Raw genomic sequence first — 23,697 nt, forward strand, 5'->3', positions numbered from 1 at the left:
CCCGGTGCAGGCATGGCCGCTTCAGTCATACGATTCAAACATTCTCACGATCCACGGCGAGAGGTGCTGACATCTCCCATCAACATGCCAACGAAAAGACAAGACGGCTCCGATGGCGGCACTGACACGCGGGACAGGAGGCGACCATGGAGCCGGCAGGAAGCAGAGACTCGGGTCAGGAAGTTGCTGCGTTCCCTGCAAGGCGATTGCAACCAGCCTTTCATTTTTCCCACAGTAAAATTCAAGCACCTTAAAAAAAGGCTACTTCTAGAGAATAAGAAAAGCTATTTCTTATTCTTATTTATTGCTCTTATGACAGCTAATCTTGTGATGATGTTCTATATTCAACAGTAGGGATGAAGGAGAGTAAAATATACACTTTTGTAAAGTTTTAAACACTTAAAAAAATAACCCAATTTCACTAACGTTTAACGTATCAAATTGAATGCTGAAAATCAAAGCTACAATGAATCTCTTAAAAAATTTACCCACTAAGTTTTCTGGTACCTAGCAAATGGAAATAATTTTGGAATGGTAACTGACCTAAAATAAGGAATATTTAATCTGATTTAAATTTTGTGAGAAAAAAAAAATCTGTCTTTCTTTTAGGAGTATGAAAATATCTAATTTCATCTGCAGGACTTTGGTCAAACGTTAGATTGTATGTATTAGAAAACTGTGCACTTTCAAGGACTATACAGAAATCAAGCACTTTCCAAACCTTGAAATCATTGAACCATTTCTCAGGGCTTCATTCACCCTGTGTGGCTGAAGCCAGTAAAGTAGAATGTGGGTCACTTTGCCTGAATTCCAGCGGGCTTTCTTCTCCTCCAGCCTTTACTTGGAACCATTTGAATTCTGCGTGTTGTACCCAAACTCCGGCACTATGCCGCTTTTCCAACTGCAATGTACGGATGAGAATAATGAGAACAGTCCATATGCGAGGGCTGCAGTGCAGATATGTTTACTTGTGAGTCAACAGGGTATAAAACAGCAGCTCATCATTGGAAAAGCATGCAGTGCCAAAGCTCTTATTTACACTCTTACATAAACCTTTTTGTATCCTGCGACTCAAGTCTGCCTATGAATAAACCATGGAACAAAACATTCCTAGCAAACCATTAGCTGCAGCCCTTTGGCAAAACAAAGTGGAAATAATTATAATATCCTTGGCAATAGTAATAGTTGGTAGGAATAAAGTGAAACACCCTCGAGTGTTCACAGATGGCAAACCTAGCAAATCCGGGGATAAAAGCTAATGTCGTGCCACATGGCTGGATAACACACATGCTTTAAACACAGTCACTTTCTAATAATCTGTCAGATTGTAAAAACAGCAGAAGGGGCAGTTTGGTCTCATTAAAACGGCACATCACCATCAACATGCGCTGGGTCGGAATTAGCTTCCTGGAAATTTATATGAAGAAACAAGATTTTGGAGGAACTAATTTCTCATTACTGTAGCTTCAGGTTCCAGAAAACCTCCGAAAAGGAAAATAATTGGCAGTTTGGCTGATAAATCCTGAAGATTCCTCTTTGTAAAGAACTGAAAATTGTTTCTGAAAGTGAGTTCCATGAAAAATGAGGTGAAAAGAGCTATATAAATGTGTAAAGCATGGTAAACATAAACATGTCAGGAAATAAAAAACACTTTGTATCGATTCTAAAAGTGTTGGAGATTTGTCAGTAGTGAGTCTCTGAGCCTTCATTTTCACATAATAGAGCTATTGATTATGTACGGAATGCCAAAATCAACAGACTGAAAGCACTCAGGGTGTTTTTTTCCCCCAAATTGAAAAGGCTTAATTTTTGCGATTTAAACTTAATATTTTCACAAAACGTAGAAAAGAACAATATATTGTAAATTCTGAAAATGGTCTCAGATGTTTAAGTTAAAAGACAGGAGTACAGGTTTCTAACTAGGGCTGAAACGATTCCTCGAATGATTCGAGGGCCTCGATTATTAAAATTTCTCGAGGAAAATGTATCTGCCTCGAAGCTTCGTAAAATGATGTTTTATTATGTAGCACACCCTGTTCCGGCCGGATCATCATTTGTGGTGGGCAACGCTCTCACTTCCGCCTATGAGTTGTTGTGAAATGCTAGCATCATGGTGTTGAATTGTGCAGCGTTTTGTCAGGGTTTGGGGGAGCATTTCGGGGTGCGATGGTTGTACTACGACAGTTTTTGTGGCGTCGGAATCGCGTTGTCACAGTTTTGGTAGGAATAGTAGGAATGGCGCCGAGAGAGAGAAAGAGGGAGAGAGAGAGAGATCTGATTCCTCAGATAATCGTAAAAATATTCTATAGAGCAATATGTTTTTACAACAGCCCCATTTCTAACTTTTTTGGTCGAATATTTTTGATTTTGTTGGCTTAGAAAATGTTTTTGTGTAATCTTGGCAACAAAAACCTTTTAACATTTTATCTTTTTTTGCCCAAAATCTTCCTCTTTCTTACCGTTTATTCAATGTCAAATGCTGTTTTTATTTTTTCTTTAATTATGTAAAGCACTTTGAAATGCCTTGTTGCTAAAATGTGCTATACAAATAAAATTTGATTGATTGATTGAACAACGAGAACTTTCTTCAAAAATTCTTTATGTCTTTTGCCCGAGTTTGTTTAGTAAAAAGTTGACTTCATTGATATCAAAATCAAAGACATAAAGGAAAAATACTTTGTGTTATACTAAACATTTTCCGTTTAAGAAAATTTCATGCCTGAAAATGTTTTTTTTAAAAAGTGTATTCATCTGTCTCAGCTACAGTTGAAAATTTGCAACATTCTAAATCAGGGGTCATTTCAGCAATTCAGCAATTTGTCACTCTTCCATAAAAGTCAGATTTATGAATAGTTGTCCTGTTGTAGCAAAAAGTTGCACACCTTTTATTTGTATGGTAAGAGTGCTTCGTTTAAGCACCATTAAGTGGCCTGTTTGGGTGTAACTGTGCTGTTAGATAACAGCATAGAAACATCAATAGTGGTTCTGTGTGGTTGGACAGATGTACCACAAATGCACCGCACAGCCATCACAAAGTGATAAACTCATTAAACCTGCGACTGCTGCTTTAATCAGAGCTGCAGGAGGATGCCTCTGCATCTGCAGAACACATGTTGTGAGCAGGAGCAGCCACCCACATGTGGGGGTGTTTGGATGGAGATGGCATGATTCTAACAACATTTCCCAGCAACATGTCCTCAGTTACTGTTTTGAAGACTGTGACAGAGAACATGTTGCTCCAAAATGTCATTTAGCTTTTGAATGAGCCTGAGATAAAATGAGTTTAAGTGTCAGAGCATCACTAACCCGATTATCGCTCTTTGAATGAGGCCACTGAAAACAAAAGTTTAGACTTTGCCTGTGTGTTTTCAATCTGAACGAGCCAAGACAGAGATCTGAAGAGAGACATTTTATGATAGTGATTAAAAAAAAAAGAATGAAAAGACTATTACTTGTTTTTTAGGAAACTGTATGACTGAATGCATGACAGCACTATAAACATAAATACTGTTCTTAGACAATTTGAAATACACTTCTTCAGGATGATTTAAATCACTAAGCTGCTCACAGTAACTACATTTAATCACATTATCAAAGCAATGTTTATTGATGCTCTTCGGAAGAAACGGGAGAAAAGAGCAAAAATAACTTTACAATAATGCTGCAACTTCATTCAAAGTTGCAGTATGTAACATTTATAAAAAATATTTTTTACATACTTATTGAAACCTTCACTAGACTGTGATAATCTGTGAAAAAAGGTCTAATTATCTTGCCTTCTCCCAGAACTAACAAGAAACAACCAATCAGAGCCAGGAGGTAGGTCTTAGTGTTGACAATCACTCTCCGTGTGGTGCTGCTCCTGTGTCTCATTTTATACCATCATGACATGGAAACAATTTGAACAGATATCTAAACTATTTTTTATATAATCCGCATACTACAGCTTTAACATCAAGACAATGAATCAAAGTCTTATAAAAAATCATGTTAAATGATTAAACTTTATTGGATGTTTTAAATAAATTATCATATTGGCATTTATCATATTGTTAGTTTTAAATCAGCGTCGTTTGCCAACTACAAAGCAGGATTTCATAACAGATATTCCAAAAAGACTAATATCTGGTTTATTTTTCTATAATATAGAGCACAGTCCTGCTATGCTACCTGCCAATGGCTTCCTTTGTGCTGCTGTAAATGCTGTGAGACTGACTAACGTCCGTCAACATTACTCTTCAAAACAACGTAGCCCCACTTGGCAACACTTTATTTGAAGGGGGGTGAATAGACTGACATGACACTGTCATAAACATGACATAACACCTGTCATGAACATGAATAAACCTTCATGAATATTTATGACTTTAGTCATAAAGCGTCATTTGGTAAATTATGACACTTTTAATACAAAGTTGACATTATTCAAAATGTCTTTGTTATGACAACTTGACATTAACCAATAAATCATTACTGATATAAATTTGTTCTTAAAGTATTATTGATTGCACTTTAAAAATTAGGTAACTTTATGTTATTAAAGGTAAAGTTTAAACATTAATGATTTATTGGTTAATGTCAAGTTGTCATAACAAAGACATTTTGAATAATGTCAACTTTGTATTAAAAGTGTCATAATTTACCGAATGACGCTTTATGACAACAGTCATAAATATTCATGAAGGCTTATTGATGTTCATGATAGGTGTTATGTCATGTTTATTAAAGTGTCATGACAATCTTTTTCACCCCTCTTCAAATAAAGTGTTACCAAACCAAACATCATCACAGCTTCGTGCCATACATCAGTGCATTGCCATGGTAACTAAATCCAACACGCTGATTCTTCCTCCTCTACATGATGTATGCTCACGTCAACACACACTGTACATTTCTGATAGCGTAACCGTCGCAAAAGTCAAAGGGTCACTCCACAAGTGGCCGTGCGGGCTTCGCGCCATGTCTCCAAATGCGACAGAAAATGAAGGGATGGAGGAGATGAAAGGAGAGCTGGAGGAGAGGTACTTTGATTCATCTTTAAAGACACTTATTGCATCTTTAATCATCTTCCTCAAAGCACAGGGACGGCCTGACGGTTGGCCTTGAGAGCCGGTGAATTCGCACCCTGCTGAGGCCACTCGCTCACTGGAGGGGCAAATCTGGCCTTTTCTTCTCCTCTACTGTTTTATAGCCCCTCGTTTCTAGGCTGAGAGATGCAGATGCCTCACTCGGTCAGCTAAATGCTCTGGCAGGCAGGGGACCGGACAAATTTTTCATGTTTTACAAGTCTAGCTGTAGCTTTTGCCCCAGCAGGTTCAGATGGCTGTACCCTCGTGTCACTTTGATTTAAAGGAAATATTTTTGTAATCTGGCTCTCTGATGAAGGCAATGAGAGTCACTAAGGTTGCATTCCCACCAGTCAGGTTTAGTCCGCTTTAATCGAATTCCATCCGTTTGCCTAGAAAGTCCAGATTGTTCCAAGGTGAGGACCAAAAACTCTGGTCCGCCTACAAACCTAGATCTCGGTTTGGTTTCAACCAAGCGGCATTCACATTTTATTGGTATGTGAACACCAAGTGGACCAGAGACCGCTGCATAAGCAGCAAAGGTGCAGGGCATTCTGGGAAAATAGAACCTAAACATGAGCGAGTGTCTAGCGCTAGTAGGAGAAATAACTCTTGGTCTTTTGCCCAAGACAAAAGATAAATCCTACAACCACTAAACCACTAAAATCTGTCGCTACGCTATTTTAGTTTACATTTTGCGAAGAAGGAAATTGTACTTAATGTCTACTTCAGAGGTTTTTGAGTCATTTCCCTCAGTGGTTCTTGATGCAGCACGACCAGGGGCGAGGAGAAGAACAGGTTTTCCAAGGGGTTTGGTTCAGGTATGAAAACACTGTAAAAGTATACCAGATGTATACTCTGATGCTTGAGAGTTTGAGCTTTAATGATTAAAGTCTTACTGCAACAAGAAGTGTGAGAATGTCTTAAAACCCTGTGTGCACATCTAAACCACCTCCAAAGCTCTGAATAAAACATTTCAGATGGAAGCTACCCCCAGGGCCCTGCTCATTTCACGAAAACATGCTGCCGTCGCCAAGTTCATCTCACACCTTCAAACAGGCTAAAGAATCACCTCGGCTAATGAGTAGTGGGCTTTCCAGGTGCTGTTTGATTCCTTAAATAAAAGGGACGAGTGGAAGAACAAGAACATAGCTTGAACTAAAAAGAAAACAAACGTGTTTGCAAAGCTGCAGGAGATTCATATGTTGCTTTGGATGCAGTCTGCAGAAATTTCTCTAAGATTTGGAGAAACTGAGGTGCATTTGGATAAATGTGAAAAAGACACTGCTGATGTTTTCTCTGGTTCAGAAATGGCTTCAGCCAAAGTCCACGTGCCTTATAACTCTGCTCCAAACTCTTGAATAGGATTAATCTCTCAGTCCTATAATGGTTGCAGTTATCTATGTTGATGTACTTGTTGTCCACCACATTTTCCTCCCACCAAGCTGTCCTTTTATATAGGATGCTGCACTCTTATGCAGAGTGACAGCAACCATCTACTTGGAGAAATGCCATGTTGGCAGGCTTTCCCATGGCTGTGCAGTGTAACATTTCACATTAAACATTTTTCTTTTGACCTTATAGAAGAATTGTAACTTTCTTAGTTACTGAATTTTTGGTTTTCTTTATCTGTAAACCATAATCAAGCACATTACAAAGCTAGCTGTATCTTTTAGTCATGGTTGCTTGGTTACAGGGGCTTGTACTGAAGAAAGGATTTTAGTTTCATTGTTTAAAAGACAGGCAGAGATCAGGTTTTTCAGAACTTGAGTGGCTTGGATCCCTCACCAGCAGAGCACTCTGGGTCCATGCTTCTCAAACTGTGGTACTAGTGTCACTAGTGGTTCTGTTAGTTCTATTCTGATACGTCCTATTGATGGGTCAGATACTGAAGTGTTTTATCACCCTTCCTGTTAATGGTGTGAATTACAAGGTGACATATTGCTTTCTAAAATCAGTGCTTTTCTTTCAAGGTTGTAATTCGTAGTGATTTAGCATCGTGTTAGTTACTTGGGATTTCATCCACACTTCTGAGAGATGATTAAAGCTACAAACATACACAGTAAAACTGTTTTGTTGTGAATAATTATCTTACTGTTTATCTTGGGGAAAAAAAAATTCTAGTAAGAATTCAGATTTATCTGGACACTGACCAGCTAATTGATTATGTTTGCACAATATTATTACTTTAGTTGTTTGGAGGACCTCTAGTTTAAATGTTGGTATCAAACATTGATTAAAAGACGACTCATTGCTATTATTTTGTAATGTTAGCTGTTCAGTGGCACCACTTTATGCAAACTTTGTCAAAATATTTTAAGTTCATATTGCCTATCAACAATACCTGTGTTTCCATGGGGCGACTATGGCTCTGTTGGTAGAGTAGTCGTCTTGTGATCGGAAGGTTGTAGGTTTGATTCCAGCTTCCTCCTGCCACATGTTGATGTGCACGGCACCAAACCCCAAATTGCCTACCGATCGGTGTGTGAATGTGAATGGGTGAATGTGACTTTAGTGTAAAGTGATTTGAGTGGTCAAAATGATTGGAAAAGCGCTATAAAGTTCAGTCCATTTACCATTTGCGCAAAACTTTGTCCATATTCCAATAATGTGAAAAAACAAAAAGTATTTTGCAATTGTGGTATTTCCATTAAATAAGAAACGTCATTAAAATCACATATGAATAAGTTTGTCACAGCAATAAGTCAATGAAAATCATGCCATGCCATCATTCTCCAATTGCTTCCCCTTGTCGTCTTTGTCGTTTTCACCACATCCAGCTGTTGATCATGTGACTCGTGAAAAAGTGTTTCCTTTGCAGTTTCATACAGTAATTTGGACACAGCAGGAAACCACCTCTTCCAAGCGTAAAAAAGTATAAAAAAATAAAATTGTCGCGTTCCCACAAAGCAAATTTATTTGCATAATTCCAATTTGTGCAATTATATGGTCAGTGGAAACGCAGCTACCGTACAGCAGAGGTCTGTAACTCCAGTCCTTGAGATTTTACTCCTGATAATCTTTGTCTAATACAACCAAAGAATCATATCATCCTGCTTACAGACAACATGATTTCTCTCTGCGTTGTTAGGTCAGCAACATGTTCTCATCTAATACTTGTGGGTGGATATGATTGCATCATATCCACCCACAACATTTCAAGGCTTAATAAAAAAATAACTTTCTACTACCAACATTTAATGATTCAATATGTACAAGTTTTGATCTTTTCTGTTTTTATACCTGCAAAATGATTTACTGTACAAGACTACCTGCAGGCAGAAAGCGCACTGGCTTTGAGCAGGGTTTATAGGAGTAACTAGGTCTTAATTAGGGCTCTGCAAAGCTCCATGTTTAGGTCTGTAAGATATTAGAACAAGCGTATTTACAGAGCGTTTCATCATCAGTCCTGAATTAGTTAATGATGGCCTGCCGTTGCTTCTCTCCTACAGGCTTTTAAGTGAACAAAAAGGAAAAAACTGCTTTCCTCAAGCTTTGTTAAGTGCAAACAATCCTTCATTTTCCATTTTCAAATACAGTGTGGAAAAGAGCAGTGGAATTATTTGGGGCCTCCTGTTCCCTCAGCATCTTTCAACCCGAGAACAGGTCAAACTCGAATTTAACACAGAGCAGTACCGTTTACTGTCACAGCCATTAAAATCCCTCTGAGACGACATTCTAATATCAGAGAGAGCGGAAAATGTGCATAATGCCCTGAGAAAGGTAGTTAACATCCTAAAACTCAAATACAGAGGCAACAAAAGCGATTCAATTGAAATGAGAGAAGCTCTGCCAAGAAAATGTTAAAAAGAGCAAATTGATAGCCACTAATGGACACCTATTAGAGAGATTTCTATAAAAGCTTGCATTATGATCCATTATCTCTTTTCACCTAAATCACCTAGGACATCTCATTTAAGTCATCTTTAAAATCGATATTTATTCTAAGATTTTTATTATGCTAAGAAGCATGGATGAGTCATATACAGGGTAAATAATGTAGAAATAATACAGTGACAAAACATGCAGTATCCAAAAATAGTCCTTGAATGCATCATTAAAACTTTACTCTAGGTTTATATTGGATGATAGTTGGGGTGGGAGATATGAACTTAAAGTTTTATCAAGATGTCTTGTGGTACCACTGCAATAGTGACTAAGGGCTATTTATTACTTCTTTTGTTAAGTAACCTAAATAGCTGCAATTGTGTCACAGCGACTACACATTCCTAAAACCTAAAACATTCCTATTAGTAATGCGTTTCTTTAGGACGCCAGTCACAAAGAAATGTGATTTGTATTATTAAACTGCAATTGGTAGCTGCATTTAATTATATTTTCAAATGTATTGATATTTACTGATGCTTTCATTATAGAGAAAATATTACAGCTATTAAATTCCATTAAGTGAAATTTATTGTCACAACAATAAATCAATATTATTTTAATACATTTATCACAACAAAGAATAAACAATATGATAAATGTCCGTCCTTGATATAAAAAAATGAAACCCATGATGCATAATTTAAAAAATAGTTCACATGATGGAAAAACTAACAGAAGCAGAGCGATCAAGATGCTAATGCTGTGTTCATATAATATGTTTCAATGCTCAATTCTATTCTTTATAAATTCGATTTTATTTGCGTTGTTCATGCTACTAATTAAATGTGATTGCAAGGAGACTTATCTGTAGGAGACTACAACACCATAGCGACCCACATGTTCAGACTTGTGGGAACTATGTATGGGTTGCTATAAAACTATTTATCAATTGCACAACGTTTTTCTGTATTGGAATGTTAATAAAAATGTATTAATAACATTGCTTTTTCTATATCTTAAATCCAAAAACTTAAGCTGAAAATTCTATATATCAGAAACCCTAAGAAATTTCACAATTACTTTGAAAAAAGGAAAGAAAAATATCTTAAATGCTTCCAGAAATACTGTAAATTACATTATTCAAAGGAAAATTTAATTGCAGATGGTAGCACAAATGAACAAATTGTTGATGGTAACAAATTGTCTATCAGAAATAAATCTGGCTTTAGACGGAGTAGAAGGTCAACATTTAAGCTTTAAAACAGAAAATCTCTTGTTTTTCAGACTGGATGAGGAGCATTCAGTTCTTAGATAATACTAATTGTTAGCATCTAAAGTAATTTAAGTAACTGAATAAAAATAGGGTCAAAAATGCTGAAAATAGAAACACTTATTGTAATGAGAAATTTGACTTAGTTTCTTGAATTCAGCTCCAGGTCAAAGGAAAATGAGCTAAACAAGATGAATAAATAATATTTCTAATCTTCTCCTGGATTCAGTTTGTTTTTCTCCACAATATGAGCCAGAAATATCCTGCAGTAGAGAGGTGGCATGCTCCAGTGTGTCACCTCCAGCCATGACTTGACCTTTAAACACAACCTACTCTGAGCAGCAGCTTGTTCTCACAGGAGGAAAAAAGAAAAGAAGAAATCTCTGGTCATACGCCAACATTTCAAATAGGTAACACAAGAGAGCTGCTTTACTACAACACTATCTCTTCTTCTTTATCTTACCTGACTTTAATTACTGCAGGCGCACCACTTTGAGCAGTGAAGGGGAAATTAATGGGAAGAATGAAATACGTGATTACATGCTCATCTTTCCATAATGACCAGAAACAGCGAAGCAGCTCATGTGGTAAGAGGCCAAAATGGCGAATACAAAATGAATTGGAGTTGTTTAACATTAGCTGCACATGCATTCACTCCAATTCACTCCATGAACTGATGCTGTCAAAGAATGTAGGAATTCATCTTGAGGCAACGTAAAAATGTTGATCTTGGGCGTGAATACTGAGCCTGAAGAGGGGAAACCCGTAGCAGGGATGAGTATTACAAACATGCCAGGATATTTAGACACAGAACTGTGGAAAAGTATTTGCTCCCTTTCGGATTTTATTTTGGTTTTGGTCTTTTTTTGTCATATCTTTCTGTGTTGAACTGCACAGAAAAATATGATGGTGACATCCATAATATTTGTGGAGTGTCTCTTTCTGACTGTTGGATCTTGATCTTGACCTTAACTCGGACAAGTGAGACCCAGCAGTGATTTAGACCGGTGTTTTTCAAAGTGAGGGCCACCAGGCGGCGCTGTGGGGGCCTCAGAAAGTTAGAGGGAGGATCAGAAAAAAAAGAAAAAAAAAATCTTAAGCTTTTTATCATAATTTGTTTATGTTTTTCAATATTTTTTTTTTAAACATTAGTTAAAATAACTTACATTTTCAGACTGGCTGCCAGTTAAATTCATCCACTTGCTTATCTCCTCAAGCTAGATTAGCATGCAAGAAAACGTTTCTGGCAAGAACAAGACCAAAGAACCTCTGCTGCAAAAAACCATCAGAATAAAATCTGATGTGATTGACATAAAATATTCAATATTTTCTTATACTCAAAAGAGGGGATTGCGATGAAAAATTGTATTATCTGGTAATAAAGTCTTGATTTATTATCTGAAAATAAAATTTTCTGCCACAAACTCATGCAGTGTGAGAAGTTTCTGTCACAAACTTCACACATCTAAAATCACAAGATATGAGGGCCCATTTATCGGAAATAAATGTAATTTGTTTGGATAAAATCAACACTTGAAAATGTGTTGTATTTACTCTGGTTGTATCTGCCTACTATTTATTTTCTTTTAACTACAACACTTTTTAAATTTATTTTAACTTTTTTATCTATGACATTTTAGAAAGAATCTAAAAGAGCAAATACTTTTTGCAGAACTGAACTGTCACGTGACAGTAGTCAACATTTACACCATGGTTTTATTTGTACCGTTGCTCATCAACTTGTTGACAACACTTGCTTGAGGAGAAAATGTGCAAGAAAAAAAAAGTTTTAAAAAAAAAGTTTTAATCATATTCATAATAGATTCCATGATTTAGGTTGGAAAAACATAAATCATGTTCATGTGTTATATTCATGTGATAGTGATGCATTAAAATAAGAAAAAAACAAACTAAATGAGCCTCTGTTGTGCATCTCTACTCTCCAGTTTCTCAATAAAAAAGGCAGAAAATGGGCTATCAGAGATGGAGAAGTGTGTGTTATCAAGCCACCAGAGCATCAGTGAACAAAGAAATGAGACTTACTTGAGGGTGAATTGTTCCACAGTGGAGTTGGGCATCAGGTAGAGCAGGATCTTCAGCGTTTCTCCAGGTTTGAGTGGTTTCTCTGGCAGCTTGAGGAACATGTTCTTGTCCAGCTGTTTGTCCACCAGCAGCTGCTCCTGACTGGCCTGGTAGAGGCTGATACTCCCGATGCGCAGCAGAGGGTGCTGTGACAGAGGTTCTCCCCTGGCCCCGCCGCCCCCTCTGTGACCCTCGCTGCATTCCCCGTCCAGATTGGGCTCGTGCAGCGTGTAGTACAGCTCAGCCTGCAGCGTCTCACTGGTTAATCCATCCAGGAGCCCATCGCCGGAGCTTTTCCTGCGGCCCAGCGGTGCCACATTGGTGTTGAACCAGGACGGAGGCAGCTCCAGCTGCGCCAAGCACTTGGCCAGGTTGCCCCTCATGCGGCAGGACGTCTTGATTTCCCGGACGTCCCTGAAGCCGTGCAGTCGGATGCACGGCAGGTTGTCCTGAGCCTTGAAGTCGTCCCAGTCACGGCCTGCAATGTAGAAGAACACCTGGACGATGGGGTTGTTGGAGAAGACCCTCGCCTGGACAATGAAGGCCCGCACCTTCCAGCCAACTGTCAGCTGGCCCGGGATGTCCAGAGGGCTGGCTGGCTGCAGCAGCTCCTTGGATAGAGCCTGGTCCTGGGCAAAAGGCCCAAAGCTTATGTTGATGGCGGGGAGGTCTTTTGTCTGGAAAACCACAAAACTCTCAGAGCGCTGCAGCGGATGTCCGGAGCTGCTGCTGCTGCTCCTCCTGCTGCCGCCAACCGTTTGTCCTGTGATCTGGGCCTCCCGCAAGAAGAAAGCCAGTTGTGCATTGGACATTTTGAAGCTGGCAGGCAGATACACACTGGGTGGTGGAGGGCTGGCTGTCATCGCTGAGGCGCTGAACAGGACATCCGAGCTGGTTGGGGAGATTTTACCTGCAAGAGCTGGGAAGAAAGAGAAAAACAAGAGTGATTAAACTCTTCAACAGATTCTCTAAAGGTGACCTCTCGTGCTTCCTTGAGGATAGGTCAATGGGCTGTACAAAACATGTTCATTACATTGTTTGTACAACATGTTCATTTTCAGATAATGAGACTTTAGTCTGCTCAGTTCTGTCTATTTTGAGCTTTAAATCCAAATAAGATGCTGCTGACCATGCCCCTTATCGTCACACTCACACGTGAAACAGATGCACAATAATACAACCATACTTCTTTGAAAAGCAGAAGTGGAGTCTGCTACACAACTAACAAGATGCTGCAAGTGGTTTCTGAATAGCAAGTCAAGAACAAAACACTTGTCTTTTCAAGCAGTGAATACAGCAATAAAACCAGCTGACCAGACATGCTGGAACTTTATTTAGTTTGCTAGGCAACGGACAGAGTGCCATTTGGGTTGCTAGGTAACAGCACAGTGCGAGTTAACCACCAGGAGGTTTTTTGTTTTTTTTTTGGCTTGGGCGACTTTTATTTGAGAGTGATGATAAGTAGGTAATGAAAGAGGGGGAAGACATGTGGCAAAGGTCATCTGGCTGGGACTTGAACCTGAACCTGTGACCTCAGCGTCAAGGACTACGGCCTCCATATGTGGGCTTTGCTTTCCCCTTCACCATGACAGCACCCCAACCAGGAGGTTCTTGAAACAACTTGTTTTCTAGACACTAAATAGCATCAACTTATTGGCAATAAATGACTCGATGTTTCTTTTTAAGCGATTGGGCTGCTAGAAGCATCTGAGACACAAAAGCATAAAAACATGCAAAATGTGAATTTTGCTTAATAATTATGAAGATAGGGAATCGGTAACAAAAATGAATCAGGAAGTGAGACCTCTTTGTTGTGTCGGCTGAGAGACAGAGTCAAACAGGTCAACATTCGCTAATCAGATAATAATCTACTGTTGTCACACGTCCAACAAACAGTCTGGTTTATATTACTGAACTGTCAACAAGTCACTCAAGGATAATTAAATTTAATATAAATTTGTGTTCAAAATATTAGCAAAGCAACAACAGAATGGTGTGAGTGTATTCCTCTATGAGGTCCCAGATGTTTTCTAAATAATAAACTTTTGGGGTACACCAGTTGCCGTTTTTGGCCAATCAAGATCTTTAAAAAGTTTCAATGTTTCCGATTTTGGCCAATACTGATTTATTTTTAGAAACATCAGATGTTGAAAGGTCACAATTCACCTTCAATGTTCCAATTTTATTTTAATGAAAAACACTGAATCGCACCTGTGAAACAACGCAAACTTGGCTTAACTTAGTGCTCTCAAATATAAATGAAACGTCAGAGCATTGCTTCCCAAACTACTATATTAACTAAAAAAAAAATTATAAAAAAGCTAAACTTGCACAACAGTTTAGATCACAGAGCTGTTTTTGAGCCTCTTCAAAAGCAGCACTTTGCCTTTACAAAATCACGAGGTTTGAGATCCATTGACGACAAACAAAAAAATTTAAACCAACAATAAGGTGACTGGTGATTTAAGTTTTCCTATTAGTACAAAAAAAAGTATCCAACCACAGCAGTTTAAATGAAGATAAGATCAATTTCACCCAAAATCAGAAATTGTGGATGATCAGTTGGTGCACGACTAGGAAAAATGTATCAAGATATGCAGAAAAGAGTCTGAGCTCAGCAAAATACGTTGAAATCAAAACTAAAACCAGAATATTGTGGATGAAAAATCTAAAAACTAAGCCTTGATTTCTTGCCGTTTTGGCTTTTTTTTTCAGCCATTCATCAGCTGCAGGTCAACAAAACAAGTTCTACAGATTGGACATATGGACTTAAAGTTTAACAGAATGTAACAGAATTTGTGGTATTTACTGCCTTGTAGTACAAAAAGGCAGTACTTTTTAAAAGGGGATAAAAAGTAATGGGTTTTCATGTTAATAGATAATTAACTACTTAATCCTAAGTACGGTTTTAGGGGGAAAAAAAAGATCAAAAACAAACCAGCACAGAACATCTTACAGATAACTACAGGGCCATTACAATAAAAATGTTCTCACTGAAGAACAAACAATGACTAAAAACAGGTATATTTTGCTCTCAAAGATTGGAAAAAAAGGCCAAACTAATAATTAAGTTCAAGATGATTATGTGGAGTTTATCAGTTTCACAATAAAACTAAAATTTCTAATTTCAATACATTGCTAAATTGTACAATAATCCAAATTCCATGGTTACCTATGAGTGCAGTAATGATTTGAAAACACCTTTGCTTAGCCAAGCTATCAGCAAGAAGCCCCAATCAATTAAACAGTAGAATTTGCTGAAAAGGTTTAGTTTTCCAAATCACTCATTGACAGGCCAAATGAAAAACTGGTTCTAGTGGATGTAGGCAGTCCAACAGGTGACCGTGTTTAAGTTAAAGTAGTCTGACGCATGGTGGCTTAGGCATCATGATATAGAGATGTTTCTAATGCTATGCTACTAGGAATACATGCCTTATATGAAGTTACCGCCTTTTGCTAAGTAAGAAATGCTCTTCAAATGGGTTTTTTCACAAGAAGACCACCCAACAGAGACCAGTAAACAAGCAGCATCTTGGTTCCAGACCAGCAATATTGATGTTAGGGAGTGACCAGCCCAAGCCCTCGACCTTAACCCAATACATAATTCATGATGTAACATCAGACATCCTATTTCTGAGAAGAAATCAGGACATGCACAGACACTGTGGTCCAATCGTCCTGGATCAGGAAACCCATTCACAAGTGCAAGAAGTCGGTCGACTTCAGACAACAGATGTGAAGAAGTCCTCAGAGACTGTGCTTTTACAACTAATTATTAGTTTGGTGAGTGACGACAAAGTCAAATATTTGTAAGCAGCCCATTATTAAATTCAACCATGTTTTGATCTGGAACAGACTTGGCAGTGTCCCCAAAAGCATTGTACGGAAACAAAGGCCTTGAAGGATTTTAAGCTTTACTCACGTTTTTTAAAAACACACAACTATTATTTTTTTAACCAACTGTACATAATACACTAGCCTTAAGTCACAAAGTCAGAATCCTTCATTTTCAAACACCATTACCCTATACTGTTAAACAAATAAAGTAAGGTAAATAAACTTAAGAGTGAAAGAAAGAAAATGAGACATACTTATGAGAATTATCCAGAGTTGAGCACAAACACATAGTTGCCTGTCCCCATAGTCCAAATCAGAGATTAAAAGTCCCATATTCCAAGTGGTTTTATCATTGAAATCTCATCCTTTAAATCTAAATTAAATTTTAAAACCAAATCAAAGGTGTCCTTTTGAAGTAAATCCTCTTCCAATGCGGTGTTACTCCATGTACATCTGTTGGCTCTCTTAAAAATAAGAAATCCTTGTAGAATAAAGAATGAATGAGTGAACAAAACAGCTGAAAGCGCCGGCAGTCCTTCACTCGCTCATGTCCTCACTGCCAGCTACACAGAGCTCCTTAAACTTGTGCTTCTCTTGACGCCTTGAAGCTAACTCTCTGTTAAAGAGTGGCTCAGCCCCACACGGCAGCGCGGCGAGTCCCAGACTGTGCATGGCTCCGGGACAGACCCTGACAGACAAGCTGAGCCTCCTCCCGGTTGGTGGGCTGTACGAGGACTATAGACAAAGCCTCTGACGCTGGCCACCCCCCTTCCCAACTCTCACCCCCTCTACTTCCCCACATCTCGCCACACCTAGTCTCCAGTCTATAATCACCGTGTTAGCTCTGGGTGATAGTCAGGACCCGCAGCCCTCTGAGGATTCAACTTACACCACACACAAGAAACACACTCCTGCCCGATTTATCTTCTCCCTCTCTGGCTCTCTGAACGTGTTCAGGCAGACTCATGTGAGCCAGAGAGAGAAAAAGAGATGGGGGATGGATGTTTTGCTTGAATGCCTTAAGGCGAAGAGAGAGAGAGAAAAAGAGAGACTGAGAAAGGAGTGAGGAGGAGAAGTGGAAAAGCAGGGATTAGATAAAGGTTATTGATGAATTAGCTTAGATATGCTCCTCCTTTCTCATATGTCAACCCCCCTTCAGAATGCTCCGGCCTCATGAGAACAAGGGGTTACCGGCACAGGGGGAGGGGTGCACACACTGCCATGCTGCCTCACTCACATGTGCCTGGAATTCCCATAGTGAAAGAGGAATACGCGGACCTGTGTGTGTTGGAGGGGGGTCTATAAGCTGAAAGGGAGCAACAAAAGAAGGACACTTACACCCATGGAGGAGACCCGACAGAGGCCGTCTCCTTATTACCCCAAAGCTCTCTAAATCACAGGAATGTGTGCTCTCGTCTCGGTCGACTGACAAATCCACAACGTCCCACTCCAGAAGACATCCCACCGAGTCGTGCTCTGGGGTCCGCCATACAAAGCTCCCACCAGTGCTGCTGCATATTTTACAAGCCACACAACAACATAAAACTCAGACTCCACCACTAATCCGTGCCTCAGGAAAGGATCAAATATGTGCCTCACGTTTCAGGATACACACACTGTCTGTCTGCCAACTCCAATAATCAAAGTGGTGTATTTTTACCTCCCTGCTGCTAAAGGTCTATATGATATCACTGCTGTGTTTAAACAGCGTTGCTACTTTGCTTTATTCCTCTCACTGTCTCGAGGTGGATGTAGCCTTCAGCTCTGACAAAACCTGAATCCCCAGATCTCCTGGCTCTTTAGCTACCTGTGAGGTGCCCTTGAGCAAGGCACTTCAGGGAGAGCATTTTTGAAAGGCTGGAATACACCTGCTGCAGGTGCATCTTTTTTTTATTTATTTTTTAAATGAGAGGGCAAAGGAAACTCAAGCTAGCACCTCATTATACAGCTCTTTTGGTGCTAGTGATATTTACTGAACAGTAATTTGACAGGAAGAGAGAAGGGGAAGGCTGGGAATCAAACCAAAGACAAAGCCTCTGCATATGGTGTACCTGCTTGGTCAACAGCACCTGAACACAACTTTTTTTTATTATTATTTGAGGTTTTTGAAGGTCATTCACTTAACATTTACAAATTTACTTTTTCCACATAATGTATATTATGTGCAAAAAGAACATTTGAAACCCTGATGTTTTTAAGCCCAACACCATGCTCTCAATAGCTATTGAGAGCACAACTAGCTGAGATCTTGTCTGTAAAGACTGCAAACATAGTTGTGACAGGAAGCATCTGTGGTAGAGTTCAATGTGCATCAGAAACAATTTCAACTTTGTGCTAAGAATCCAGACAGCTGTTGATTTGGTCTTATACCATATATATATTAAAAGCATCTCCTGAACCCTCACTCCCACAACCTCACAAAGTATCTTTCAACCCTTCTCCAGACCCACAAGTACACATACATCAAACAACCATGATCTCTCTGCAATTTTGGTCCACTGTTCCACAGTCAGGACAAAATAAGCTTGAGCATCTTTCCAATAACCCTAGAGTAAACCTTTCCAAGTAAGACATTCTCTGACAGTTGGAACACACACTCCAGTTCCATCTGTACATTATCTTCCATTTAACCCAGGGTTGGGTCGCAGAGACAGCATCCTTATCAGAGAGGCTCAGGCTTCCCATTCCCGTCACCAAGGTGATTATAGGCCAGTCGAGAAATGAAAGGACTGAATCTTCCTGTGGATCTCCTCCCAGTGGGACAAGCTTGGAACACCTCAACAAGAAGACTTCTCTTGATGTGGAGGAGCAACTACTGTACTTCGAGTCACCTCCCTGATGACTGAGCTTTTCACCCCATCTCAAAGGGAGAGCCCAGACACTCTAATTAGTTATGTGGATTATGTGCAAAACAGAATGGAGAATGAAGTCTAGAAACTAAAATATTCCATATTCAATTTTCAATTCAATATTCCATACTCATCGAGACCCGGAAACTACTCAAAAGTGTGCAGTAACATTTAGCCATTGCACATGATGTAAGAAAGAATCTATGGAAAAATATGAATCATGAATCTCAGTGTGCTTGCAGACCAACTGCAGTGGGACTTCACGACCACATGTATTGTTTCAGTTTCCCAGTGGGTCAGCAAAACACCTTTAAGCTGTATTGAAGCAATGTGAAATCTCAGGAGAGAATGTAAACAATAGACATAACGACAAGGTGGTGTACACATGGACGCATAAAAAGGTATGTAGAGAACTAAGGTGTTCATTTTGTTTGGTTTAACGTAAAGGCTAAATTGGAAGGGAGCTATTCAGTCCAGATACTCTTAAAAAAAAAACAGTTCAAGTCTCAATTTAACTAGTGAAACCCACACTAAATTCAAAACACCCACAGGTATGTGGCAATCTCTGCTCTGACTTGCTTAGCTTTTATTTTCTCCCAGGTGTTACCATTTTGTCATGACAGTTGGATTTTGTGCCCATCTTTGTAGCATTACAAAACCTTGTACTTATCCAGAGCCCTTATGATTATGTACACCACTGGGTTCGTCTTCTAGGGTACAAAAGCACAATGATGCAAAAGCTGTGAGTGCAAGCTGTAACAAAGAAATAAAGTGTATCCCACCTCTGTGAATCAGACTGGGTTCAGTTGATTGGTGACTACAGGCAAAAACATGTGTTAAACTGGCCAACTCATCCAGTTGGCCAGTGTTCATTGCTTTCTAATGTGCTTAATAGTAATTAGTTGTAGGTGCAATAGTTCTTGGTTTACATTGTTGCAGGTCAAAACAATACTTAATATTGCTCAACTTTTTAGTGAGTTTTTGTTTTCATACTTAGCAGAAGAGACGGGCACAATGGCAAACATCTATTTATTTCTAGCAAATCATTTTGACGGTGACTCGCCTTATATTTTGCACAATACCAACATTTGATTTGTCTTTGCGTATGGATATTTGCAGTAGTGGTTTGTCTTTTATTGGATTAGAGAAACAATAGGATAATTCTCTATTCTAGTTTAGGTACAATATGTCTTACTGCGGGTGTGCAACTGCGTAAAAATATGAAAGTAATGTTAATTTTGCCTTGAAGGAGCAATATTTAGTTTACAGCAGGCAAAATAAATATTGAACATGTCCCCATTTCTATAATAAAAAATTTCAGAGTTGTTGGTAATAACCCAAGAAGTCCATACATAGAAAAAAACAAAACAAATAAGTTCAGAAATTAACTTAGATTGGTAGTAGAGTGCTCCTCTATTACGAACCACTTGACCCCTCAGGTCTTTATGGGAGTTGCTCCCTCAGTGTTCCCAGGACTAGAACTAAATAGGCTGAGGTAGAATTTACTTTCCATTTTCCTCTGCTCTGGAACAAACCTGAGATCTGTAAAAATTGTTCTTCAAATCAAGACTGAATGAATTTATTTTTGCATCAGTTTCAAACAATCTGATTAATAAACTGAAAAAAAAGTTTCATGCAATGCTTTGCTTAAGTGTAAAACTGTTTGGATTACCTTGTGTAGGAGTGGAACTCTCCTATTAAATATGATTTTATGACTAATTAGTGTTAACGGGATGGGTATCATCCGAATGTTCTTTATTTACATTATTCATTGATACTATAAAATATTTTGCCAAGTTAGTATTTTAACTGTAAGATTCAGGTTAGTTGCTTTCACTACTTTAACATCTGCAGCTTGCAAAAACAATCCAGTCTGATTAATGAGAGGAGAACTAAGGAGCCATCATCAATGCCGTCCTCCAACTGTGACAGGGGAGAGAAACAACAAAATACTCTTAGAGCTTGTAGAAAACAGCAGGACCTTGAATGCTCTGCAAAGGATTTATAAGAAACTTTTCAAATGACTACAACTGAATTTTGAAGACTAAGGCCTGTAAGAAAAGAGTCTGTGAGGCAAGGAGAACATAAGTACAGAGAAAATATTGTTTAATTTCATCTTACCTTACTTTCAAACTGCCTGCCTTTTAAAATAAATATTCTGGTTGATAAACAGAGAAATGGAAGACTGCTTCGATATGTTAAATATATATCTGGTATCAGTACTCTAATATTATATTCTGATGTTTAAAAGTGGAAGGAGAGCTCAAGGGGTATGTATTATGCAAAATTCACATTTTGCATGTTTTTATAATTCCATTTCGGTTTCTACTGCTTCTAAAAACAACCCAAGCACTCAAAAACAAAAGCACAATTATTTTTGGAAATAAGTTAATATATTTTGCTGTCTGCAAAATGATCCATTTAAAAAAACCTTCCGAATGTAACATGAAAAATCAGCAGGCACTGTCCCTCACCTAGCAACCCCAATTAACCCCCACTACTTGGGTAACCCAGCAAACCAAGCAGAGCTCCAGCATGTTTGGTGAGCTAGGTATACAGCTGTATGTGCTGTACAATGGCTGCAGGAAAAGACAAGTGTTTTGTTATTGGCTTATCATGCAGAAACCACTTGCTGCATTCTTGTTTGTTGTGCAGGAGACTCTACTAATGCTTTTCAAAGATATATGGTTTGCAGCCATTTTCATGTGAGTGTAAATGTTGAGTCAGGGTTGTGGCCAGCAGCTTATTTTGAACTAAAGTGACAAGAGCTCATATAAAAGGCTCAAAATGGGCAGAACTGACCAGACCAGACATTTTTAAGGATGTTTGGGGATGGGTGTGCTGTGGTGGTGCAGGAGTAAAGCACAACCCACATATGGAGGCCTTAGAACTCAATGCAGCTGTTGCAGGTTCAAATCCTGGCCTGGCAACCTTTGTGGCAAAGGAGGAGGAGAAAGTGGGTAATGAAAGAAGGTCCCCTTCTCTCATTACCCACTTTCCTGTCAATTAACTATCAAATAAAGGTCACTAGAGCCAATAAAACCTTAAAAAAATGCTTGGGTAAAAAAAATCCAATTAACATGTTTTGTATAGTTAATAGACCCACCCTAACCTGTTCAAATAAGCACCCTGAAATAAATGCATGAACCTGAGCTGTTGGTTTTTAGAGGAAGCAATGATGGTATCTAGACAAACTACAGATTAGATTTTATTCAGTTGAATATTCCTCAACTGTACATCAATTGAAAAATATTGTATTACCTGAGAAAGCCCAAAAGACTTACAGCTGTGATAATCTGCAAAGTATTGACTCACGAGAGCTCAATGCAAATCCAAACCACACATTGAGATTTGTAAGGGCATTTTTGAAAATGATGCATTTTCTTAATCAAAATGAAAATTACGTACCACTTTAGATTAGTCTCACAAAATCCCATTAAAATACATTTATATTTGTATTAGCAGTAGTTCCCATATAACATCAGGTACCTTATTTAATTTCATTGAGCTTCTTTATGCAGTAGTAGGATCTATAACTGGGTTGTATATTGATCGAGCCAAAAGCACATTGTCAGTGGCGTCTGGCAAACTGCTGAGGACCGTGAACCAACACAGACATTCGCACATTAGACCTTAAGGTCACCTGACCATCACCGCCAGCCTCCTAATCCCTTTTTATCCCGATGAAAATGTGCTACGACAATGCATGCAATGAATGTAATAAAGCAAAACAGATCCTAACCCCTTCTCCGTCTGACGCCCGGGGTCTTACGGCCCCATTCGAGGAGGTGATTACAACCTATGATGCATCAGGGTGTGCTCTTCCCATTTCACTCTAACGGCATCAGTGGACCGCTGGGTTTGAAAAGGCGTAGTGGCACAGATGGACTCGCATTGTGAAACCTTATCGCCTCCTTCTTTAGTGGAAGTTCTATTAGACCTCGGGCCAAATTGAATTGAATCACTTCCTGTTGTGCTCCCATTACGAGAAACATCTGCTCTGGGTCTATGTGTGCCTTTGGTCAGGGAATAAGAGGTCCTTTCATTTCATCACATTACTTTGACTGAACTCAGTACATTTAAATATTGGAGCTGATGTGAATGCATCAGGTGTGAACTGTTTCACATGTCACATTACAACACAAATGCTTTGTTGGTTTTCTGTCAGATTATTTTTTCTTACCTAAAAAGATAATTATGAAAGGGAATGAAATTAAACAGATCTGAGAAGCGTGGCATGCATTTGTATCCGTCACCCTGAGATATTTTGTGGAACCATATTTTGTTGCAGCAGCAGGGTTTTTTTGCAGATCCTGTCACAAAACAAATTGCAAAGAAAAAGTACAAACTGAGTCAGACTTGATGGAAAACATCTGATCGATCATTTTCTCTGCTGTTCTTTATATAGCTGAATAATAATATTTAAGGGGTTGCAGATGCGAATTAGCTTTAGCTATAACCTGGTGCAGCGAATGAAATGGTGACATTTATGTTTGATCTGTATATTGTTCCCTTTTCTAAATAAAGTTCATAAGACGTGACCATTCTGACGTGAGACACTTTAAAAAATATTAGATTCCATTAGTGCCAAAAGACGATTTAGACCAAAAAAAAAAAGAAAAAAAATTGCTTAGGCCATGATTTTAGAAAGGTGACAATATGGATTTGGCTCAAATCAGATTTTTATGGGGTGGGGGGTAAAAAAATCTGAGATGAACCGTTCAGGCTGCCATTAAAATGTCAGATATGAACTGAGTTTCCCTGC

The 23,697-nt window shown here is 38.8% G+C and overlaps 1 protein-coding gene across 2 annotated transcripts in view; it reads right to left on the minus strand.

Moving 5' to 3' along the window:
• Positions 1–23,697, minus strand: part of tmem132e (transmembrane protein 132E) — a 449,956-nt gene that overhangs the window by 120,583 nt on the left and 305,676 nt on the right. Inside the window, exons 1-2 of one of the 2 annotated variants that reach the window (XM_008428502.3) lie at positions 16,338–17,013; positions 12,208–13,165 (exon numbers count right to left, since the gene is read on the minus strand). In XM_008428502.3, the coding sequence (XP_008426724.2) occupies positions 12,208–13,165; positions 16,338–16,416 (1,037 nt within the window). In that variant the 5' untranslated portion in view covers positions 16,417–17,013. Of the gene's footprint in view, positions 1–12,207; positions 13,166–16,337; positions 17,014–23,697 lie in introns of those variants that run through there. The other variant, XM_008428504.3, reaches the window with a different exon arrangement.

This window comes from Poecilia reticulata, chromosome 14 (assembly GCF_904066995.2).
Source record: "Poecilia reticulata chromosome 14, P_reticulata-male-v2, whole genome shotgun sequence".
Classification (NCBI taxonomy): domain Eukaryota; kingdom Metazoa; phylum Chordata; class Actinopteri; order Cyprinodontiformes; family Poeciliidae; genus Poecilia; species Poecilia reticulata.